Source organism: Corapipo altera, unplaced genomic scaffold (genome assembly GCF_003945725.1).
Source record: "Corapipo altera isolate COAL_440 unplaced genomic scaffold, ASM394572v1 0, whole genome shotgun sequence".
Classification (NCBI taxonomy): Eukaryota; Metazoa; Chordata; class Aves; order Passeriformes; family Pipridae; genus Corapipo; species Corapipo altera.
Genome location: NW_020884872.1, coordinates 69,854,059 through 69,872,974, shown reverse-complemented (window position 1 = coordinate 69,872,974; position 18,916 = coordinate 69,854,059). Strand labels below are relative to the sequence as shown.

General features: G+C 46.8%; 1 protein-coding gene and 2 non-coding genes across 3 annotated transcripts; 1 reads left to right on the top strand and 2 right to left on the bottom strand.

The window, feature by feature from the left end:
• Positions 1-1,078: 1,078 nt before the first annotated feature.
• Positions 1,079-1,151, bottom strand: TRNAV-AAC. Its single transcript has one exon. It is a non-coding gene; the product is annotated as a tRNA-Val (tRNA).
• A 250-nt stretch (positions 1,152-1,401) lies between these two features.
• On the bottom strand, positions 1,402-1,475 carry TRNAN-GUU. Its single transcript has one exon. It is a non-coding gene; the product is annotated as a tRNA-Asn (tRNA).
• Positions 1,476-9,365: 7,890 nt separating this feature from the next.
• ALOX5AP (arachidonate 5-lipoxygenase activating protein) lies at positions 9,366-17,509 on the top strand. Its single transcript, XM_027637213.1, has 5 exons — positions 9,366-9,492; positions 13,165-13,264; positions 14,608-14,678; positions 15,982-16,063; positions 16,649-17,509. The coding sequence occupies exons 1-5, from the start codon at positions 9,423-9,425 to the stop codon at positions 16,809-16,811; spliced, it is 486 nt and encodes a 161-aa protein (XP_027493014.1). The 5' UTR covers positions 9,366-9,422; the 3' UTR covers positions 16,812-17,509.
• Positions 17,510-18,916: the final 1,407 nt, after the last annotated feature.

Sequence of the window (18,916 nt, the reverse complement as noted above, 5' to 3'; positions counted from 1 at the left end):
TACAACAAATGAGCAGATATGCATAGGAGCTGCCTGGATGGGTTTTTAGCTGTATGACCTGCTAGAGCAACGTTCTAGAAATCCACTGCGGTGCTGATTACAAATCTGTTTTTCATGGCTGGCTATTGCCATTTATTTTTCTTCCAGCACTGGTTTTTACTTTAAATAATTATTCCCTTCCTGACAATGTATCTATGAGAGCAATTGTGTCCTGTCTGTGTTCCTTTTGCAAAGCTGAACAGCTGCTCTGCCTGATGTGAGCCCTTTCATGCTCAGAGCCAAGCATGTTACCTTTCGAGCAGTTCATGCAGCTCTTAAGTGTGTGCTCTGCATTGAAGTCTGCCAGGATTCAGTCTTGGAGTGGAAGAACTTACAGCCTAAGTATAGATCTAAGACAATGCGCGGACAGGGCAAGAGAGAAAATAAGGTTAAGGGGGTTACCAGGCTGATGAATTTTGCAGTGTGCTTAGTTTTGCACTGCTGTGCACAAACACCGTGTAGTTGTTTGTGAGGAAGATGCTGAGGCTGGACAGTGCAGAGCACGGTGGAGCCATGGCGCTCATGAAGGAGAGAAAATCCTGGGAAAGGAGTGTAAAGAAGTAAGGGGCTGGGTGCCTTCTTTCCTGAAAGCTTACGTTTTCAACAGAGAGGCTGAAGAAACCCTCAAGAGATGCTTCTCCCCAGACATGGGTCTATATTACTCTCGTCAATGTAAATGACTATCTAAAGCGGCTTCAGTAATGCCCAAGGCAGGGGCTTGTAGATTTTGTCCCAAGTTTTCTGATAATATTCAGACCACTTCAGCTGAGATTCGTTTCCATCCTTCCAGGGAAACTGCGTTTGCCGAGGGGAAGCTCGTGCATGGGAATGAAGCACAGCTTCAGCACACAGCCCGAGCCTTGCCCTTGCTCCTCCCTCCCGGCTCCGCTGCAGCTCAGGAGGCCCCTCGCCCTCTCCCGCTAGGAAGCTCCCCACGGTGCTTGTACTCCACGCGGCCGCTGGCCCGCTGGAAAGGAGGAGCCAGGGAAAACGACGTCCGCAATGACACGGGAAGGGTGGGGAAAAGAAAAAAGTATGGTGTTTCCGCCCGGTTTCGAACCGGGGACCTTTCGCGTGTTAGGCGAACGTGATAACCACTACACTACGGAAACTCCCGATGGTGATTCAGTATCCTGTGGCCCCCCTTGAGGGATTATAGGGAGCACCCTGAACCCCGACTGTCGATATACGCTATGGAAGAAACTCCTCTCGAGGGGGCGGGAAGGGCAAGGTCCTGGGGCTGAAAGCGGGTGTCGGGCTGGGAGTGGCATAAAGGCGACGCGGGGTGGATCCAGCTGCCGTGAAAGCGCCCCTCCAGGAGGGCACGAAAAAGACACGCACGCACAGCAAAAGCACCGCGCCCGTCCCTGGGTGGGCTCGAACCACCAACCTTTCGGTTAACAGCCGAACGCGCTAACCGATTGCGCCACAGAGACGCGCTGGGCGATGTGCCTGCCGAGCCGCGCCTGATTCCCGCGACAACCGGGGGCGGGCCGTGCGCCTGCTCGTCTTGCGGCTTCTCTCTCTCCGCTTTGGGAGGCTGGGCGTGGGTGGGTTGGAGTTTGGTGTCTATTTGCTTTTTTAATCTAAAGAACAGTCCTTTTTTTTTTTTTTTTTAATCCTTTTTACTCTGTTGGTTTTGGTGGATTTTCCCATAGGAGCAAGGGATTGGGAAACAGTGGACAAGGAGAAAAAAATTAGTGGTTACAGTTCTGGCTGCTGGTGGGACAGTTGCAGATGGGAGCCTGAAAGCTGCTCTCTGAGACAGACCAGACAGCAAGTGGAAGCTCTGACACTACGTGCCAAGGACGAGGAAGGCAAAAATTAGCATCTGCCTGTTACTCAATACATGGCCAAAGTATCCAACATCTTTCCTTCTGATATTTTCAGTACCAAAATGACTGGTTGTGACCACAGCCTTGAAGAACAGAAGAAAAAAATTAACCTCACAGTATTCAAAGACTGTTGATAATTATTTGCATGAGCTTAAGGAATGTGGGTACACTGACAGAAATGAGACAGGGCAAAAGAGACTTCTCAAAGGGGAGCAGAGAGGAAGACCCGGGAATCTGCTGCCCAGGCAGCCTCACCTCAGCTCTAGAAATGAATTATTAATCAATTTGCAGTCACCCAAAAGGTAATAAGGTGATAATGGCAGCAAATATGAGTTGTGAAAACCAAATCAAAAATGAAGATGTACCCTAGGGGGATTGAGGCTCAGGTCAGGAAATATTTAAGCAACCTGCATGTACATAAGTCCGTTGGTCCTGATGAAGCATATCACAGGTGCTGAGGATAATGGCAGGTCCATTGTAAGCTCACTGTCCATCAGCTTTGATCAATCATGGCAACTAGGGGAAGTGCCCAAGCACTGAAGGAAAGCACACATCACCCCCATCTACAAGAGGGGCAAGAAGGAAACCTGGGAGATACAGGCTGGTCAGCTACACCTGGATCCCCGGGAAGGTGATGGGTCATCTAATCCTGGAAACCATCTTCAGGCACATCAAAGACAAAGAAATCATCAGTAGTGCTCAGTATGGCTCAAACAAGGGGAAGTCATCCTTGACCAATTTGGTAGACTTCCATGATGAAGTGATTGGCCTGGTAGGTGAGGGGAGGGTAGTGGATATTGTCTGCCTGGACTTCAGTGGGGCCTTTTGACACTGTCTCCTGTGAGATCATCACAGAGAAGCTGTTGATGTGTGGGTTGGACAAAAAGATGGTGAGGTGGATTGAAAAGTGGCTGAACAGAGGGTGGTGACCAGTGGGATGATCTAGTTGGAGGTCAGTAACTAGCAGTGTACCCCAAAGATCAATACTGCTCAACATTCCATTAATGATCTGGATGATGGGGCAAAGTGTAACTTCAACGAGTTTGCAGACAGCATCAAACTCAGAGCAGTGGCTGATAGACCATAGAGTGATACTGCTATCCAGAGGGACCTTGAACAGGTTGGAGGAATGGGCTGGCAGGTACCTAATGAAGCTCAACAAGGAGAATTGCAAAGTCCTGGAGCTGTGGACAAAAAAAAAAAACAAAAGCATGCACCAGTACATGCTGGGAGCACACAGCTCGAAATCAACTTGGCAGAAAGAAGTTTGGGAGTCCTGATGGACATCAGGTTGAACATGAGCCAGCAATAGGCCTTTGTGTCTAAGAAGGCAAATGGTACCCTGGAACACATGAGACAAAGCATTGCCAGCAGGCGGAGAGAGGTGATCCTGCCCCTCTCCACTGGTGAGGCCACATCTGTAGTACTGTGCCAAGTTCTGACCTCCTCAGTACATGGGAGACAGGGACATACTGGAGAGTACAGCAGAGGGCTACAAAGATGATTAAGGGACTGGCACATATCTCCTATGAAGAAACTGGGACTGTTCAGCCTGGAGAAGAGAAGGCTCAGGGGGATCTCATCAGCATTTATAAGGGAGAGTGCAAAGAGGATGCAGTCAGGCTCTTCTCAGTGGTACCCAGTCACAGGGCAGAAGCAATGAGTACAAACTGACACACAGGAGGTTCCCTCTGGACATCAGGGAACGCTTTTTCACTGGGAGTGTGATAAAGCACAGGTACAGGTTGTCCAGAAAGGTTGTGGAACCTTCTTCCTTGGAGATATTCAAACGCTCACTGGACATGGTCCTGGACAGCCTGTTCTAGGTGGCCCTGCTTGAGCAAGCAGTTGGACCAGAAATTCTTTCCAACCTTAGCCCTTGTGTGATTCTGTGAATTTCATCCTGTGACAGGGTGGGTGGTTGTCAGAGCTGTCTGGCATCACAATGGCTGCTAAGAAGCTGCTTCTTGGGAGCAAGGGAGGGAAAGACAACAGAGAGAACATCCATGTGAAGTGTTTTTGCCACTCACTGGGCACTGTTCAAATCCCACTAATCCATAGCTTCCTGGAAAATCAGGGGGCTTTGCCTTAGAGGCCTCAGAAGGGCCTGTCCTGACTCTGCTCAATTCAGTCTCTTGCTAGCAGAGAAAATACCAAACCCACAGCTGTGCCCATGTTGAAGGTGGCTTTCCAGCATCCTGTTGGAGGGGCTCGGATTCAAACTGGTCTCGCTACATTGCAGCAACTCTCCAGGCTCAACCCACTGAGATTTAATAAAGATAAACAAACCCAACTACCTGCCCTGGGGAAGATGAGCCTGGCGCACAGATCCCCCACTGCACGGGGCTCGCTGATGAGGCAGGAGCACTGAGGAAGGGGCACCCCAGGCGTGAAGCGCAGCCACAGGGATGTCAGTCAGCAGTGCAGCGCTCATGCAAACAGGAAGACAAGAGCAGGGTGTGAATGTGCTGATTTTGGGTAGAGCTAGTTTTCTTCACAGTAGCTGATATGGGGCTCCGTCTTGGATTTGTGCTGGAAACAATGTTGATCACAAAGGGATGTTTTAGTTACTGCTGAGCAGTGCTCACACAGACTTGGGGCCTTTTCTGCCTCTCACATCACCCTGCCAGCAAGTGGGTTGGGAGTACACAAGAAGATGGGAGAAGACACAGCCGGGACACCTGACCCCAGCTGATCAAAGGGTTATGCCATACCATGTGGCGTCATGCTCAGCATATAAAGCTGGGGGAAGAAGAAGGAAGGGGGGATATTTGGAGTGACGGTGTTTGTCTTCCTAAATTACCATTATGCATGATAGAGCCTGGCTTTCCTCGAAATGGCTGAACACCTGCCTGCCTGTGGGAAGCAGTGAATGAATTCCTGGTTTTGCTTTCCTTGCATGTGTGGCTTTTGCTTTCCTTTGTCTCACTTTTACGCTTCTGATTCTCTTCCCCCATCCCTGGGGTGGGGAGTGAGCAAGTGGCTGCATGGGGCTGAGTTGCTGACTGGGGTTAAACCACAACAATGAGACACAGAGGGTGAGGAGGAGGAGGCTGTGCCAGAGGGCCCAAAGGGACTACAGGCTCTGTCTTCCAGCTCTGTGTTTCGAGCTGAATTTGTACAAATCGAGTATGAAGACAGCAAGTGAAAGGAAAAAGCCTGGAAAATATAGAGAAGGAGAGGTTTCCGAGGTGGTGCTCTGGCTGCTCCCACACTGTCATTTTCTCAGCTGCGCACAGTGAAGACAGCATTTTAAAAATTGCAGCATTGCCCCTTCATGTTGCATTTCACATTTCCAGCTCTGTTCATGCGCTCCGTTGGAGTTTTGTCAGGCTTCAGCAAGGATGAGATGCTGAAGAAGACTAAGTGACAGCAGGTCACGTGTGTGTGCGTACTATATTTGATAGTGCTGTGGTGCAAACTTTAAGTTTGCAAAGCACAATGCTAATATTAACCAGCCAGTCTGAGGGGCTTTGTGTCCTGTTGCATTTATGATAAAGCATGATGGCTGTGTATCACCTGGCATTTATACAGAGGAGTTCCATATGAGCAGTTTTATTTTATCAAGAGACATACTTTCATTAGAGCCCTTGCAGCTGAGTGCTAATCAGAGTGCATGAGAGGAGAGGAGAGATGAACAACCCAAAAGATATTTATAGATCTGTGTTCCCAGTCCTTTCCTCTTCACTATGAAAGCAATTCTACAAAAGGATTATTTTGACTGGCTGTTCAAGATTTCAGAGGAGGAGATTAATGTGCTGGAAGCCTCACAGTGCAACTGGAAAAGCTCGCTGGCTTTGCACATTTTTGTGAGCTTCATGGCTTGCTGTGTCAAGGTTATCTTCCTCAGACAGGACGATGTGGATGTCAAACAGCAATGCAGCAAGCAAAAGGGCTGGGGTCTGACAGCAGCTGCTGAAGCACAGAATTACCTGTGCCTGAAGAGGTCCGCCCACAGCTGGGGGATATAGAGGGTGCAGGTGCTGTTCCCCAAGGTGCATATCCCTCCCCCCTCCCCCGTTTTTATTTTTGCCTACTTGAGAAAATTCCCTGTTTCAAATGGCCAACTGAAATATGATGGAGGGGTTTGCACTGATCTTTTTCCCAGCTGGACAGGGGTTTCAGTGGTGTCAGCTTTGCTTGAACCAGACAGTGATCCTGTGTATATATTAAGGTCTCAGAGAGAAGGAACAATTTAATGTGCAGAAGCTGTTTGAAGAGTCATTTCAGCCCCATCTTAGCTGTCCCTTGCCAAGGCAATTCCCCAAATTGGAATAAAGTTGCCAGAATCTCCTTCTATCCTGCAGCTATTCCAGTGCTAAGGGGTATGAAAAAGTAAAATTCCTCCCCACAAGGGGTTTCTGCTCTGCCTGACTATACAACAGACTTGACATGGTAAAGGGACAGGACTTCTTTGACATCTCTCATACCATCTTGATTTCCTTAGCTTTTCCTCAAGCAGAGCCCTCAGAGTGATGTTGCTCTTAAAAAAAAAAAACCAAACAAAAAAACCAACAAAACCAAACCCTTGCAGTTCAAGGCAGCCATACCAAACACATTCATCTTGATAAAGATTTTTTTTCCCTGCACACACAGAAATCATCTTAGCAAGCCCTGGAATTGATGTCATAGGTTTTCTTATTGCAGGAAGGACTGTGAAACCCTGTTTTCCTTCATGCATACACACGGGATGGCTTTGGAGCAAACCTTGGCAAGAGGAGGTAACAGGCTGCATTTCCAGCAAAGTGCCATGAATGCCAAGCGCCAAAATGCCAAAGCATCCTGTGATGCCAAGAGGTACCAGTGGACAGCTCAGCTCTTGCTACCTGGCCATCCCACAGAGTGAGGGCTGGGAACTTGGGTCAGCCAACTGGAAAGGCTGCTGGCATAAATACATGATATGTTGTGTGTTTTTTGGCATTATGGCAACTTCAAAGCTCAGCAGTGTGATTCCTACCCCCTTTTACATGACAATTCTGCTGAATAGAAGCCACCTTTGGGAAGTCTTTGATAGTGGGGAAGCGTGTGTGTTTTCTTGGCAAGTTAGAGCAGGCTCATGTGCTTGTACTGCCACTTGAAAATCAAAAGCAAGCTGCAAGCTGCCTGGTAGTTTTGCACCAGCATAAAACAGGCAGAAGAAAGAGAAAGCTCAGTGCCTGCTGTGGAAGGATGACTCGGAGTTGTCCTGTCACAGATGCCCTGAGGACCTGTGCTGTCCCCTTCATCCTCTTCTGTTTGTAGCTCCCTCCTCCCACCATGACACCTTCCCTCCACCCCCCTCCTTTCTTTACAGTCATAACATTGATCTCTGCTTAGACAATATTCCTCTTTTGACTTAATTCCATAAACTCTTTTAGTTGATGGGTTTTTCTTCTCAGAAGATTAGTAGATGCTTAGCATTAAATATCATCCCTAAATACCAGCTACAATCCAGTGCTCAGTAGACCACAAAATATAAACTTTGATGTTCAATAAGAAAAGACAATTTTCTGGGGGAAAAGAGAACTTCAGTCTGAATAAAAGCATTCTCAAAGACCTATTGTGTTTCTCTTTTTGTTCTTGGATTTGGGTTTTTTCCTAAAGTAAATTTGCCAAGAGTTAAAAATCTGAAGAAATATCATAGGCCAAATCTAAACATAGATTATCATTATGGCCTTGCTTCTCACACAGTCATGTCTGTGTGGACTGTAGGGAAATGTGTCCCAAAAAGACAGCCTTTTCCTATTAGGATAACAGTAGGTCACAGATCACAGTGTTAATCACCTACCTGTCAGCCAGTTAATTTCTGTGTATTTGCTTGTACTCAAAGTACCTGAGAGTTTTCCATATCTGATAGTACAGATTATAAATTTGCATGATACAGAGACTGGATAAAAGCACCATTGTCAGTAAATGTATCCCCATTTAACAAGATGGATTTTGCAGCTTGGCTCCTGCTGTGAACTCCTACCTGGCTGTGTCCCATCCAAAGAGAGGTAACCAGCTGTCTGGCCACAGTTTGGATGCTAGGCAGCACTCAGACCTCTTGAGTAGCACACGGTGGAGTAGAGACAGACAGAGAGATGGGGCAAAAGTTGTACAGGGCTAAGTCCAGTGGAAATATTACTTCCATGGGAAGCCTGAACTGAAGCAGGATCCTGGCAGGACCTGTGGCCCTGTGGAGGGAGAAACCCACAATAGAGCAGGTTTGCTGGCAGGACCTGTGACCCCATGGGAGACCCGTACTGGAGAAGTTCATGAAGAACTGCAGCTACTGGAAAGGATTCTTGTTAGATAAAGTCATGGAGGACTGTCTTCTGTGGGAGGGACCACATGCTGGAGCAGTGGAAGAGTGTGAGGAGTCTTCCCTCTGAAGAGGAAGGTGTGGCAGAGACAATATGTGATGAACTGACTGTAAGCCCTGTTCCTCATTTACCTGTGCTGCTGGGGAAGGAGGGAGAGAAATTGCAAATTAGGTTAAACATGGGGAGAAGGCAGGTGGGAGTGAAGGCATTCAAAGATATAGTTTTACTTCTCATCATCCTACTCTTATTTCATTGGCAATAAATTCAATAAATTTCTCCAAGTTGAGTCTGTTTTGCCCGTGACAGTAACAGGGGAATGATCTCTCCCAGTTCTTATTTCAACCCATGAACCTTTTGTTATATTTTCTCTCCCCTGTCCCACCGAGGAAGGGAGAGATAGAGTGACTTTGGTGGGCACCCAGTGTTCTGCCAAGGTTAACCCACCACACTTTCAACATCACAGTCTGTGCTTCTCTACCATCTTCATCAGGGGGTCAGAGCCAAGCCGTGAACATGCTGCAGCAATTGTATTCAGCCATATTGGGCTTCAAGTACTAAAACTGGGGTACAACTGTGAAGTTTGGGCCAGTAGCTGTCACTGACTTCCAGGGAGTTATTTGTAGAGGGAAGGACATTGGATCCACGCCTGGTAGTGAAAGATGCATCCCCTGCAATGCTCACAACATTAATGTACTGCCATCTAATATGCCAGGTGGATCAGGAGCTTTTGCTTGTGATCTGGAGAACTGGGATCTCCTCACTGGTGAGGCTGATGGAGATGTGACCAGGGAGGGCACCTCCCTGAGAGCAACAGTGTTACTGAGACTCACCTACATTATTTCTCCTCCCAGCTATTCATGGGGTGGTCAGACTCTTGCTGACCATGCTGTCATAGCCTGGCTGGTTTATTCCAACCTTCTGCTGTTCCACACAGGTAGCCAAATGTTCAAACATACTTCAGATATCAAGGTTGCTATTTTGCTCTTGTGTAGGAAGGGCAATAGATACCTTTCCACATTGTATATCTTCTTAGATCACAAACATATAATCTCTTGTTTCTCTGGGCTTCATTTGTATACAATGAGTGAGCGAGCCTGCACTTGTTGGTCTGACGTGCACCAGAGCTCAGGGTGCTGCCACTCTCCTGTGAAGCCATAGGAAGTGTTTCATGATTTGAGATAAGACCTTCACTTCCTCCTTCTGTGCTTGTAGAGCTGAGCTACCACCGAGGCTGCACCATCCACCCTGACATCCCACTCACAAAATGGACCAGGAGACCCTGGGAAGCATTGTCCTGCTTGCCATTGTTACCTTGCTAAGTGTTGTCCAGAACGGTAAGACAAAAATAAGCATTTATTTAAGGTCTGAAAGGGAGCTGAGGAAAGTTCAGGATGATGTATACCGAGCTGATCTTTGGATAGGTAAACTCTGGTTATAACTGCATGTATGATTAGTGCTTAGGCATGGCTTTGGCTTCAGAAATGGTCTTTAAAGCATAGCATTTTTTGTGCCATTGTGGCAGTATCCTGGCAGTTGCATGATCCTACTCTGTGATATTCTAGAGTGAGTTTGTTATACATATATCAGCTAGTGAAAGGACTAATATGCTGGGATACCCTGTGGCAATACACATTTTGAATTGGTGACTGAGACCTCTTTTCCTGGCCTAGGTCCCTACTGTGGTCAGCCAGGGCTGCTCTTGTGCAGCTGCTGCCGTGGGCAGGGACTGAGTCCCTAGGGGGGTGCTATGGGTCAGACCTTTGCATGGAGCTGGGTGAAGGGGAGAGAACTTCACTGCCTCATCAGAGGAGTCTGTGTGGGTTATTTGTGGGCAGATAGCTCTCCTGCTTTCCTGCATCTCCAAGTCCTACAGTATAAGTAATATCAATTAACTGTCCTCCCAAGAACACTGCACATTTCCTGTGATAGTGAAGTTTCCTTTTCTAGCACTTATTCAGACTTCCTATAATCACTACTATTCTTTGGGATTTTTTAAATAAATCAGATTTCTCTCCTGTGCAAATTTGATTTTAATGTGATCATCATCTTTTACAAATACTTAATCATTTTAGCAGGAAATTCTGGCCAGAATGCAAAGAAAGGAATGAGTTTTGTCCCAGCTGCACTGCGTTTGCCCAAATTCAAGGAGAGTCAGCAGTGGGATGGGGGGTTGGTGCAAATTCCAGAAATCTTTAGTAAAGGCTTCTTGTTATGAGTGAGAGATTCCCACTGAGCACAAACTCCACATTCGGTCCCACATTCAGTCGTAGGAAATGGGCTATTCTTGGGCTGCTGCAGAGAGGGGAAGTGGTGGGAGCCCAGCTGCTAGAGAACAAAAAAAAAAAAGGAGATGCAGACTGGTTTAGTTTCAACATAGGCACTAAATACCACATCATTTAACCCAGTGTTGTTTTCGGGTAAATGCACAGTGTGTGACATCACCAGAATATGGCATGCTGAGATCAGAGCACATACCATAATTAAGAAAATGTGTCAAATATACACTTCTTGCTGTTTAATCATATGACTTTGTATATAGGGCTTTTTCTTCTCACTTGAAACTTGTCAGCTTTCCATTCTGACATGCACTTTTATCTCATGGAAATCTGTGTGTGAGATTGTTGACCCAACTTCTACAAAGGGGAAGAAGGACACTTGGCAGAAGACTCAGTGTGCCAAGCATGTGAGTCAGACAGCCCTAAACCATGATTTCAGGCCTTACATCATCTGATTTCCTCTTCCCAGGCTTTCTGTCTAGAAAGACCAGAACTGATATGAAGTCTTGCAAGGAACACAATAATTAAGGCAGTAGAAATGTTTGTCAAGGTCTGTCAGTTATACTGAGCTCTTGTTGTGGCTCTCATTCAGCAAAGCACCTGGGCATCCGCTTGACTGTCTCTAAGTACACAAAGTCAGTATCATGTAAATTCGTGATTATATGCTTTTCTGCATCTGGTGCAGCATTAGAGAACATCTTGAGTGAATGCTGTTATTTCTAAAGATGGAGATGGTGCTGCCCCTGTCTGATGTCCATTTATGTTTACATGATGTTCATGTTGGAAATCTCCATATACTACAGAATGACTTGTGTGGCCAGATACCACTGAGTCACACATGCAGCTCTAAGTTTTGTCCTTTCGTCAGAGAGATGTTGCAATCCAGCCACTGTCAGGATAAAAATCAGTGGTCATTGCTGAGGAGATTGGGACAGAGGAAGCAAAGTGAAGTTGAGAGAAAGAAGGGGCACTTTTGCCAGCACTGGCTAGGTTGGATCTTCAGCTCATGGTTTCTGTTGGCACGGACAACCAGGCTTACACTGAACTCTTGCACATTAAATTGACCAGAGGGACTGCCACAGTTCAGGCTCTGGACAGTCTGTACAGCCCTGGAGTCTAAGTGCATCATCTCCTGGAACACATAAGCTGAATTAAACCTCTCTGTTCCAGTTTTGCTCCGTTCACTCATCTCATGCTGGCTTGTGAAACTGCCCTGTTGCCCTTGAGCATCGTGAAGCCTCTCTGTGGCAGCATGCTGACATTTGGGAAGTGGCAGCACCTACAGCAGTGGAGAGAGAGATAAATAGCTTATTTGGCTTGTTTGGAAGCTGTGGTGTCTTCTAGTGATTTCACGCACATGATAAAAGGAAAGGAGGATGTGTGCTACAACTGAGTCCATACAGTCCCAGACCTGCAAGAAGTGGTTTCCCATCACTGCAGCTCTGCTCTGGACAAAAAAATGCTGATCAACTTAGTCCTCTTCAGTTTTAGGTCCTCTTAGTCACTGTAGGCAGGTTAATAGCCTCTTGCCAAAGGCTGGGCTGGTGGGTGGATGGAGGTGCTGGGAACTCTTGGTGGCTGTGACACCGGATGGTATCTGGCCTGGGTCCTCCAGGAGTGGCCAGTGCACCGTGCTGGAGGCAGTGGGAGGATCTGCAGCCTGGCTCAGTGTAGGGATGCTGTTTTAAAGCACTGTGGGTTTTTCTGGGGAAAGGCTGTATGTACCCAGGGAATCACACAATATTGGAAAGTGAAAAACTCTAGCTTTTAGTGAAGACAATGGAAGTACAAAAGACCTGTTTACAGCACCAGTGAGGGGAAAAAAAAGGGCAGCTCTTCAGATTGCAGGGATGAAACCCTGCAGTTTATCTATTCACACTTCTGTTGTTATAATAATGTATTCCTGATGGGTTATCTTTTATGTGTATATTTGACTAATATTCTAAGCCATAGAGTGATTTGGATGCACTGAGATGGGGTGCATGATAACACAATGTTTGCAGCTTGTAGCCTGCCAGGGTTTCTCTGGTGTATTTAGACACATGATTGACGATCTCTGGTTTAGTGTCATCAGATAAAATGTGTTTGTCAAGCACATGATACATTATCTTGAGGCGCTGCATTTGTGCAGCAGCTAACACTCTGACAAAATGCTGTTGCTTAAAAGGAGGATGCACACAAGATGGACATATACAGATCAGCTGTCAGGACAAGGTTTTCAATGGGCCTTTCTGGGAAAAGAACCAGCCCTGCAGGATGCCTGTGGTTTGGCAGATGGGTTTCACTAAAAGAGAATAGACTTGCTTGTCTCCCTGCTCTGTTGGAAAGGAAGATTTGGGGTTGGCAGCTCTGACTGGAAAGCTCTTTTCCCACTGGGGGCTCAAAGGACTGGGTCAGGCAGTGCTTCTGCAGAAGAGGTGTAGGCTGCTGGAAGTGCAATGTGGGAATGAAGCAGGGCACAAAGGTGAGAGAGCCTTCTACCAGTCACATATGGACATGTGGAGATGCCTGAAGTTGCATTGCACTGCACTCTTGCACAGTGGGTTTGATTAACCTCTGGGTGACAGAGCAAGCTTGCTGGCCACATCTTGCCCCTCCATGCACCCGTGTTTTCTTCTGCTGTCTGTCCAGCCCGGATGCTCATGAGAACAGAGATGAGCCCACAAATCCCAGCTTCTGCAGTACCTCCAAATTATATCTCAGATTGAATACTTTGTGGTTTTTTAACAGCTTTTTTTGCTTACAAACTGGAGCATGAAAGCAAACACTGCAACAGCAAGGGGTTCCAGCGGCAGGGATCATCCTGCTTCGACCGCGTCTACACTGCCAAGTGAGTAGACAAGACCCAAGGAGCAGTGAGGGCAGGGTGGGGGGGGGCAGAGATGGGTTTCAGATGCCCTCAGGTGAAGGCTTTGTACATAATCCTTTGCTGTGCATGTTGTGACAGTGTTCAGACTCGTGGTTCTCCAGTATGTTTGCTGGGTGAACCCAGCACCCTTCTGGACTCCATGTGCTGCATCTATACAGGTCTTGCAGCCATTACGAGTACCATGTCCCTTCATTTGGGAACCAGTTCACCCTTCTGTGCTGGAAGTGTGACAAGCACAGCCAGAGTCCCAAGGGTACTGTGGTTCAAAAGGAAAGAGCCAACAGAGAGACACCAGCTTGCTGAGGAGCAGGTAGGTGGCAAAGCTTGTATAAACCCTTTGGTTCCTGGCACTTCCCTTGGCACACAGATCTCCACTTCTCCAGTTCTCTACCACATAGAATCATAGAATACTTTGGGTTGGAAGGGACATTTAAAGCTCATCTAGTCCAACCCTTCCATAAGCAGGGATATCTTCAACTGATGTTTGGTTGTTTAGAGTTCTGTCCCACCTGAACTTGAATGTTTCTGAATGTTTCCAAGGATGGGGCATCTGTCACCTCCTTGGTCAACCCATTCCAGTATACCTTCATACCTCTTGTCTTTGAGATCTCTTCAGAGATTCCAGAGGAAAAATTAATTCTAAATCAGAAAAGAACATAAAATATTTTTTATTACCTCTGAAGTACTGTCAACAAGCTTGAAATCGGATGAGATGTCCAAGTGCTGCCCTTCACAGGTGTGCAACCTCTGCCAAGGGCAGAGTGCTTCCCCCTCAGAAAGCATTCCCAGCTGAAGGAGGCAGCTGGAAAGTATTCCTGTTCCCCTGAAAAGACATGTGTTAACTCTGTGGGACACTCTTATCTGTGGTGCAATTCTATTTTTGTAGGTTTCGTTCAGTAGCTTGACTAATATGACTCAATGACAAGGATTTTAAGCCAATAAAGCACACAGCATGTCTTATACATATGCCATGACCAAACAGCTTAGAGAGAAAGTGGCTTTCATAGGTGCCAGACATATGCAGGAGATGCTTTGTTTTCCTCATCAGGCAGGACAAAGGCATCCATTATCTATGAGAGGAAACAGGGAAGCAGACATGTCGATGAGGAGCCACCATGTTCAGACACAAATACACCAGCCAGCTCCTGGCAGGTCAGGTGCATCCCACTGCTCTGGGGTAAAAGACTGCCCCCAATGGCATTAGCGCAGCCCAAATTCATACCACACCACTCTCTGCTCGTGAAACACATTGATTTTGTTTCTGTTTCCCTGTTCTGATTCCTTTCCTATAAATTCCATTCTAGCCAGAACTGCGGACATGCGTACCCTACGTTTCTTGCTGTGCTTTGGTGTGCTGGCCTTCTCTGCAGCCAAGGTAACACTGGGGGCTATTTTGTATGTCCTTTCAACCTTGCACCGCTTTCAGGAAGAGATGGTGAGTGCTTCGGAAGTTACACTTCCAGGGACCAAACCTCCAGTAGCCAGGGAACATGTCTCACCCTCCTGTCCTGCTGTTTGAGTAGCAGCACACTCCTGGCATGGCTTATGCCAAGAGATTTGTGTTCTCAGACGTGATTCAAGGTATTCCAGGCCAGGGAGACTGGCATTATGGATGAGTTCCCTTTGTTTGGGACAAGGGATTTAGTACTTGGTTGCTGGATGCCACAATATTCACTTTTGGGACTCGAAATGGGCTCATTTCATTAAATTGCCAGAACTGCCATCCCTCCCCACTGCTGAGGGCAGCTCAGGAATCTTTGCCTGCATTTCTAAATATGGTTCCCTTCAATACAATGTGAGTTTACCTAAGGCTGAGTACTTAACTGGGGTCCATGGCTATTCTTTCTGGAAAAGAAAAAGGTTTCCTGGCCAGGAGAAGAGGGGCTTTTACCTGCAGTGGTGGAGAAAGGTAGAATTATAGGGAAAGCCCCTTTTTATGAGCTCAGAAATGAGTACTGGACCATAGTATAGTCCTCCACCTGCTCCTAGTAAAATGCATCTATCAGTTGCCTTTTATTTCTGGTGAGGATAGCACCTGAGTTGGCACCCTCTTTCCTGAGCCTGGTGTAACCCACACTGCGTTTCACAGAATCATTGAATAGTTTGAGTTGGAAAAGATCTTAAAGATCATCTCGTTCCAGCTCCCTTGCCAGGGGTAGGGACACATTCCACTAGACCAGGTTGCTCAAAGCCCTATCCAGCCTGGCCTTGGACACTTCCAAGGATGAGGCATCCATAACCTCTCTGTGAAACCTGTGCCAGTGCCTCATCACACTCATAGTGAAGAACTTCTTCCTTATATATAATCTGAATCTGCCTTCTCTCAGATTAACACCGTTCCCCCTTGTCCTATCACTTCATGCCCTTGTAAAAAGTTACTCTCCGGATTTCTCGTAGGCTCTTTTTAGGTACTGGAATGAAGGTGACAAGTGTGTGCTCTACAGTGGGCACAGTTGTGGGCAGGATGACACCCACAAAATCTTCAGAAAAGCTGGAGCAAAGGCAAGACAAGTGCTCTGTTTCCCATGCAGAGGTCTCCAACCCAGTTCCAATGCTTGTCCCACAACTCAAAACTGCAGATTCCCATTTCCCAGTCCAGCCCAGGCAGCAGATGAGAACAGTAGATACAGTGAGATCTGAGCCGGTGTTTGTAACGCCTTGTTTTACTCTTTACCCAGCTCCTGCTGCCTTTGCTGGCCTGATGTACTTGTTTGTGAGGCAGAAGTACTTTGTGGGCTACCTCGGGGAGAGGACTCAGAGGTAAGGACTCGTGGAGCCATTTTACAAAACCCAGAATGTGGCAGCAGCACAGCTGGATGCTGCCACAGACACAGCTGCTGACTTGTGTTGCTGCCTACAACAGTTGCTGGCATTGGGTAGCACAGGAAAGCCCCTCCTTTTTGGATGAATAGGAGTAGCTGTGAAAGACATTGGAGATGCAAGCACTGGGATCAGGGGGGCTGCAGCTTCTGCTCACAGCCTCTGCAAACATACGTTTGCATGTTTGTGCCACTATTTCCACAAAATTGTCATTTTATATTAATAAAACCTATTATGCACATGTGGAATAAAGTTGTCCCACAGCCTTTGATGCCTGAGAATACATCCAAGTCTCTCTGAATAGAGACTTTTGTAAGAAGCAGCCTACACTGAGAACAGGAGGCCAAATCCAGACCCAAATGAATCCTGAAAATGACATTTTTGCAAGACAGAACAGAAATTTGACCCCTCTGTCTCAGCCTCTGAGGTCTTTCAGCTGGTCTCAACAGCAGAGTCCCAAGTCAGAGAGTTGTCGTGAGGTGATGCACGTTAACGAATTGCTTTACCCCATTTTTGTTTCCTCAGCACTCCCGGTTACTTATTTGGAAAGCGCATCATCTTGTTCCTGTTTCTCATGTCTGTGGCTGGAATACTCAACTACTATCTCATCTTCTTTTTTGGAAGTGACTTTGAAATACACATTAAAACGATAACCAGCGCGATCTCTCCGTTGCTGCTCATACCCTAAGTCCCTGCAGCACTGAGGGGGTCAGCACACTTAATATATCCATACCCAGAAGCTGCCATAATTCAACTGTTTAAGAAATGAACCCATAACCCAGTTAGATTGCTGTAAATCTCATGCTTGATGGTCTTTGTAGTTTGATTTAACATTGCTTTTTTCTTCAGGAAAAAGATTTATTATGAACACTTGGCATGCCCAAGGAATGGTAACAACTTCGTGTTAGTTTTGTTCCCTACAGTGCAGCTTGTGAGCTGATTGCATGACTGGACGGGACATTGTATGCTTGCTTCATATCTTTGTTGTACTGAGCTTTTGCCTCAAAACCCAGGACCCTCTCAATGTCTTTCCTGACCAATGGCTCCTACAGTTATCCTCACACACAAGCTTAGACCTTCGCCAGCATCTCATGTACCCCTGCCTGCACAAAGGCATGGACCAGCCTCTTCACCTACCCTTTCCCTCCCACTTGTCGATGACAGAGCTCCTGTTGTTGCAGGAGGTCGGCAAACTGGCCCCTCTCCGGTCTTCCTTGATAAATATTCATATGTGTAACACTCACCACACTGATCTCATTTACACTTCAGCCTTTTTGTTCTCCCAGTGCTGGGGAAAGGACTCTTGCTTAAATGAGGAGCTGGTGTATTGCTGGTAGGGCTGGGTTTGTTTTGATTGTCTGTGTTTAATAAAACAGCCTAAACTGACTAAATCTGTTTACTGCCATCTTCTTTGGGTGGTGCATGATCCACACGCTTAATGGCTCAGCAGCTGACCGGTGAGCAAAGCAAGGGGAGTTCTGGGCTCTTTTTGCGAGCTGCTAATTGCCCTGGGCACGGCCTCCTGCAAAGAACCTGAGCTTAACAACTCACTCTGTATCAGCAAGCTCAGTGTTCTGCCTTCGTCATTAACAGTGTGCCTCAAAAGTCCTTACTGAGGAGCGGTTTGAGTAGCAATGCGGAATGAGGTAGGCAAACAGGTCGGTGCATCTTTTTAAACATTGCTACTCTACAAGTGCTTAAGCTCTTAAGCCTGTCTGATTGCCGCATGCAGGATGGATAAAGCTGTATTTTATGACTCCTTCGGGAGGGAATGAGACTGCTTGCTATGTGAGAAGAGAGTTTGCAGAGCTGTTCACAAAAGCAGATGCAGAAAGCTGCATGCCTTTGTACCACACCAAGGCTGGAGGGTTTTGATGCTGTCTAATGGGGCAGAGGTGCTTGTGTATAGCTGCCCTCCTCTGCACCTGACCATTCACACTGCCCAAATAACATACATTTTTTTTTTTTAATCTTCTACAGGAATTTTAGATGTGAAAGATTAGTAATAAACACATTTATTGCATGATGATTATAAATGTCCTCACTGGTTAGAATAGGCAATTCAAAAAATATAGTCGAGCCTTCTAACCTATAAGTGCTGAGACACCTTATTCCTGGGTAGGGCACTTACGTTCCTTCCCTCCCCTTCTTCTCAGTTGACCATAACACACCCAAACCCTCCTTCACACCATCTTTCTGCCATAGCTCTTTCCATAGCTCATCACCTGCTGCCCATCCTTGCCCATCCACCACCTGTCTGCCCCATGGGGTCAGCCCACCAAGGGATGGCGGCACCCAGGAGGAAAGGGGTAACACCCATGGCCTGGAGTTACAGAGCTCTTCTGCATTGCTGCTATCAGCAAAAGCTCATGCTGCCACCACCTTTACCCGGTTCAGAGGAGGAGAAGCTTCACCAGCACCAGTCCCAGCTCTGCAGCCTATCTGGTCTCCATGAGGTCTGAGACTTGTTTATGGAAACCGTCACATGTGGGAGGTGACTCTCCCAACCTTGCAGGTCTCCACATATGGTTGAGTCTCCCCTGGTGCCTTTTTATCCTATACATCAAGAAGCAGCTCACTTGACCTCCCTCTTTTTCTCTGCTAACGTGAGAAGAGGCACTCCACCAATCAGTTATAAAGGGCAGAGGATTCAAATGTCTATTTTGGGTCAGATAATCTATTCCAGCACTTTATGGTCTGGCTGTTGGACTTGACAACAATACAATTCAGGATATTCTATGATTCTCTGTTGACAGGATGGTTGGTTTTTACACATCTGAATTTAGATAAGAT